Source organism: Staurois parvus, unplaced genomic scaffold, assembly GCF_062004578.1.
Source record: "Staurois parvus isolate SC_StPar_1 unplaced genomic scaffold, SC_StPar_1.0 ptg000470l, whole genome shotgun sequence".
In the NCBI taxonomy this organism is placed as follows: Eukaryota; Metazoa; Chordata; class Amphibia; order Anura; family Ranidae; genus Staurois; species Staurois parvus.
This window is the reverse complement of record NW_028318266.1, coordinates 5,797,496-5,803,065: the sequence shown is the minus strand read 5'-3', so window position 1 is coordinate 5,803,065 and position 5,570 is coordinate 5,797,496. Positions and strand designations below refer to the sequence as shown.

The following is a 5,570-nucleotide window of genomic DNA, read 5'->3' as shown; positions in this document are numbered from 1 at the left end:
TCAATGGTCTGCTGAGGGACTAAGCCAGCCACTTCCTCACCCTCCACAGCCTAGCACTCTAGTGAGCGTTGGGGGGGGGGGGCGGAGCAGACAGTGATAACTGACAGTCCTGCTTTCTGCTCAGAGCGGCTGTAAGAACTGAGTGATCAGCGGTCATGTGATCACTGAGTTCTCTTTTAAGGAGATTTGAGTTTTCACCAGAACAAAGATAGAGGGGATCTTCCAAGGGGAACACCAGTTTTGGTGATAAGAAGAGATTCTCTCACTCTAAGGGAGTTTTCCTCACTTCATCTTTGGACTATGGGATTGTAAGTGAAGGAAAATTGCTCTAATTACAGGGGTTATAACCCTCCCACACACTATGCAAAATTCTAAAAAAAAGGTTTGCCCATTACTTCTACTTTAACCACTTAAGGTCAGCCCTGTCACAGTTTTACTGCTACAGGGCTCCCTTCCTGTGTAAAAACAATGTGTGTATATATATGTAATTTTGCACTACCGCCATAGGGGGGCGTGCGTGCACTGCAGCCAGATCGCTTCTGTTGTAAACACTCAATGGAAAAAAAACGATCTGCGAGTGAACAGATGTCTGGTGGCACCCCCTGATCATTGGGCAGGACACAGAATAGAGCTCTGCCTATGTAAACAAGGCAGAGCTATATTGTAACAGGGGAAAGTGAAGAATTGTGTGTCTCTGTAAAGTTGGGAACACAATCCTTCACTTCCCCTAGTAAAAGCACCACCTAGTTTGCACCAAGCACATAGCTAGGATCACAGTTAACCCCTTGATCACCCTAGATGTTGTTTTTTCCAATAGTGTCAGTGCATATTTTGAGCACTGATCACTGTACTAGTGTCCCTGGTTCCCACAAAGTGTCAATTATTGTAAAAATGTAATCAATCAGTCCTGCTATAAGTCACTGATCATCGCCATTACTAGGATTAATAAAAAATTCCAATATACTGTATGTACCATAGTTTGTAGACACTATAACTTTTGTGCAAATGAATCAGTATAAACGCTTATTGCGATTTTTCTACCAAAAATATATGTAGCAGAATACATTTTGGCCTAAATTTATAAAGAAATTAGATTTTTTAAATTTTTTTGTTGGATATGTTTTATAGTTGAAAGTAAATTTAAAAAAATGTGTTTTTTTTTTTCAAAATTGTTGTTTTTTTTTTTTTTATAACGCAAAAGGTAAAAAACAGGCAGAGGTGATCAAATACCACCAAGATATTATTATTATTATACAGGATTTATATGGCGCCAACAGTTTGCTCAGCACTTTACAATATAACGGGAGACAATACAGCAACAATACAGTTCAATACAAGAGGGAAAGGAGGGCCCTGCTCCTTGGAGTTTACAATCTAGGAGGGAGGGGCTAGTGGTACAAAAGGTAGTAACTGTGGGGGATGGACTGGTTGAAAGAGTACAAGATTCCATTATTAGCTGAGGGCAGGATAGGCTTCCCTGAAGAGATCGGTTTTCAGAGATTGCCTAAAAGTGAGCAGAGTAGGCGATAGTCTGATAAATTGGGGTAGAGAGTTCCAGAGGATGGGGGAAGCTCTGGAGAAGTCCTGGATACGAGCATGGGAGAAGGAGACAAGGGAGCTAGAGAGCAGGAGGTCTTGCAAGGAGCGAAGAGGACGGTTTGGGTGATATTTGGAGACAAGATCAGTGATGTAATTTGGGGCAGAGTTATAAATGGCTTTATACGTTATTGTATTGGCAGAGAGGGGTGGAGGACACTGAGTGGAGGTCAGTGGAGGGATTGGCAGAGAGGGGTGGCAGATACAGAATGGTTAGTAAGGTGGATAAGTCTGGCAGCAGCATTCATGATAGACTGAAGAGGGGATAGCCTGCGATTAGGTAGGCCAATGTGGAGGGAGTTACAATAGTCAAGGCGAGATATAACAAGGGAGTGAATAAGTTGCTTAGTGGTTTCCGAGGTTAGGAACGGGTGTATCTTGGAGATGTTGCGGAGGTGAAGTCTACAAGATTTGGACAGTGATTGGATTTGTGGGTGAAAGGACAGCTGGGAGTCTAGGATTACACATAGTACCCTGGCATGAGGGGAGGGAATAAGGATTGTGTTATTGATCTTGATGGAGAAGTCAGGAAAGGGGGCAAGGGATGGGGAAAATACTAAGAGCTTAGTTATGAAAAGATTGAGTTTGAGGAAGTGGAGTGACATCCATGCCGGTATGTCGCTTAGTAGGTTAGTAATGCGAGAGGAGACTGAAAGGGTGAGGTGAGGGGTAGAAAGATAGATTTGTGTGTCATCAGCATAGAGATGGTACTTAAAGCCATGGGAGTTTATCAAGTGACCAAGGGAGGAGGTGTAGATGGAGAAGAGAAGGGGTCCAAGGACAGAACCTTGAGGGACCCCTACAGAAAGAGGGAGTGAAGAGGAGGAGGCAGCATTATAGGTAACGCTGAAGGAGCGCTGCGATAGGTAGGAGGAGAACCAGGAGAGAGCAGACTCTGAGGCCAAGAGAGTGGAGTTATTTGAGGAGGAGGGGATGGTCAACCGTATCAAAAGCCGCAGAGAGGTCACGTAGTAAGAGTACGGAGTAGTGGCCATTGGTTGGGATGAGTACGGAGTAGTGGCCATTGGTTGGGATGAATACGGAGTAGTGGCCATGGGTTGGGATGAGTACAGAGTAGTGGCCATTGGTTTTAGCAGTTAGTAGATCATTAGGGAGTTTTAATAGGGCTGTTTCAGTGGAGTGGAGTGAGCAAAAGCCAGACTGTAAAGGGTCAAGAAGGTTGTTGTCGGTGAGGTGGGAGCTTGGGCTATTGTAGACTAAGCGTTCTAGGAGTTTAGAGGTGAATGGCAGCAGGGAGATGGGTCTTAAGTTGTTTAGGTTGGTGGGGTCCAGGGAAGGCTTTTTAAGTATGGGAGTGATGTGTGCATGTTTTAGAGGGGAGGGGAAGATACCAATAGAGAGAGAAAGATTGAAGATGTGAGTGAGGGAGCATAGGATAGAAGAGGGTGACCGTAGTAGTTGTGAGGGGACAGGATCCAGGGGGCAGGTAGTGAGACGGGCTTCTGAGAAAACCTTAGTGACCTTAGTGACAGCCGGATGCAGTGAGTCTCGAAAGAAGAGAAGGATAGAGAGGGAGGGTTAGGGAGGACTTGAAAGGTGCTCAGTGGGGATAGAAACAAACCAACTCCACTACCTTTCCAACCACTGGGTCTGGGTGAGTGGGTCCAGATGAGGCCTCTATAGGAAAGTGCTGCGGGAAAAGCAGAATCTGCTGCTTGAAGCCAGTTTTCTATAATTGCTAGTAGGTAAAGGGAGCGGGAGACAAAAAGGTCATGGACAGAGGTGAGCTTATTACAGACAGAGCGGGCATTCCAGAGCGCACATGAAAAAGGCAGGGTGGTTTTTGGGAGCACAGGGACTGATGTTAAATTGAGGGGAAAATAAAGCTCTATTTGTGGGGAAAAAATGACATAATCTTCATTTATGTACAGCATTGCAATTGTCAGTTAAAGTAACGCAGCTTCGTCTCACAAAAAATGGCCTGGTCAGAAATCTTCCGAAGTGTTTAAGTGACTCTTCTCTCTTGTATTTTACTAAATGGAAAATGGCATGAATGAATATTAAAAGTACCACCCCCCTAGGTTTCCTAGTTCTCTCTAGTATTTTAACTACCCGATTTTCACCAAAGGCTTTAAATATGACATCATTTGGTTATAGAAAGCATTCCTGAAAGAGCCCTTGATCTCTTTATTCCTCAAACTGTATATAAAGGGGTTCAAAAAGGGTGTCAAAACAGTGTAAAACATCGACATGAACTTTTTGATCATTTGCGATTGTCCTTCATTGGGAAGCACATACATGGCAATTAGGGTTCCATAAAACAAGAACACAACTATAAGGTGAGAGCTACAAGTGGAAAACGATTTCAGTTTTCCTGAAAAAGATGGTATCTTTAACATAGTTAAAACAATGTAAGTATATGAGATTACTATCACTAAGAATGGTAAGACAATCACAGGAAAACACACCACGGTCAATTCAAATTGAACTCTGGAAGTATCTGAACAAGAAAGTTCCACCAGAGGATTGAAGTCACAGTAGAAATGGTCAATGGTGTTTGGCCCGCAGAATTCAAGCTGACATATTCCAACAGTTATAATTAATGCTATAGAACAACTCAACAGCCAGGATGCAAAAACGAATTTAATGCAAAGCGCAGGGTTCATAATGGAGACATAACGCAGAGGAGAGCAGATGGCTAGATAGCGGTCGTAGGACATCACCGTCAGAAGGAAACACTCAAATGTTTCAATTGAACCAAAGAAATAATACTGAATGATGCAGCCAGGAAAAGATATGGCGGTCTTCTCATATAGGACAATATTTAACATGTTAGGAGCAATGTCAGTGGTCAGCATGATGTCGGATATAGAGAGCTGGGAGAGGAAGAAGTACATGGGGGAATGAAGGGTCTTGCTGTAAAATACCAGCATGATGATCACAAAGTTTCCAAGTACTGTCACAATGTATATAAAAAGGACCAAAATGAAAAGCAGCAGATTATATACAGCCATGCTATTGAATCCCAAAAAGAAGAACGTGTCGACATTCCCTTTATGTGTGCTCTGTATGAAGAAAAAAAATACATAACATTTAAATATACACTCACTCCCACTATATTAGGTGCACCTTGCTAGTACCGGGTAGGACCCCCCATAACATTTAAATATACACTCACTCCCACTTTATTAGGTGCACCTTGCTAGTACCGGGTTGGACCCCCATAACATTTAAATATACACTTACCCCAAATTTATTAGGTGCACCTTGCTAGTACCGGGTTGGACCCCCATAACATTTAAATATACACTTACCCCCACTTTATTAGGTGCACCTTGCTAGTACCGGGTTGGCCCCCCATAACATTTAAACATACACTTACCCCCACTTTATTAGGTGCACCTTGCTAGTACCGGGTAGGACCCCTCATAACATTTAAATATACACTTACCCCCACTTTATTAGGTGCACCTTGCTAGTACTGGGTTGGACCCCCGTAACATATACATATACACTCACTCCCACTTTATTAGATGCACCTTGCTAGTACTGGGTTGGACCCCCATAACATTTAAATATACACTCTCTCCCACTTTATTAGGTGCACCTTGCTAATACCGGGTTGGCCCCCATAACATTTAAATATACACTCACCCACACTTTAGTAGGTGCACCTTGCTAGTAGCGGGTTGGACCCCCCGACCATTTAAATATACACTCACCCCCACTTTATTAGGTGCACCTTGCTAGTACCGGGTTGGACCCCCCATAACATTTATATATACACTCACTCCCACTTTATTAGGTGCACATTGCTAGTACCGGGTTGGACCCCCCATAACATTTATATATACACTCACTCCCACTTTATTAGGTGCACATTGCTAGTACCGGGTTGGACCCCCATAACATTTAAATATACACTCACCCCCACTTTATTAGGTGCACCTTGCTAGTAGCGGGTTGGACCCCCATAACATTTAAATATACACTCACTCCCATTTTATGAGGTG

General features: G+C 43.2%; 1 protein-coding gene across 1 annotated transcript; it reads right to left on the bottom strand.

Annotated features, from left to right (window-relative positions):
• Nucleotides 1–1,078: 1,078 nt before the first annotated feature.
• On the bottom strand, nucleotides 1,079–4,571 carry LOC149452650 (olfactory receptor 6N1-like). The gene is made up of 2 exons (XM_089689231.1): nucleotides 3,727–4,571; nucleotides 1,079–1,112 (listed from the first exon to the last, which is right to left on the bottom strand). Exons 1-2 carry the CDS (start codon nucleotides 4,569–4,571, stop codon nucleotides 1,079–1,081), a joined length of 879 nt encoding a protein of 292 aa, XP_089545357.1.
• Between the last annotated feature and the right edge of the window lie 999 nt (nucleotides 4,572–5,570).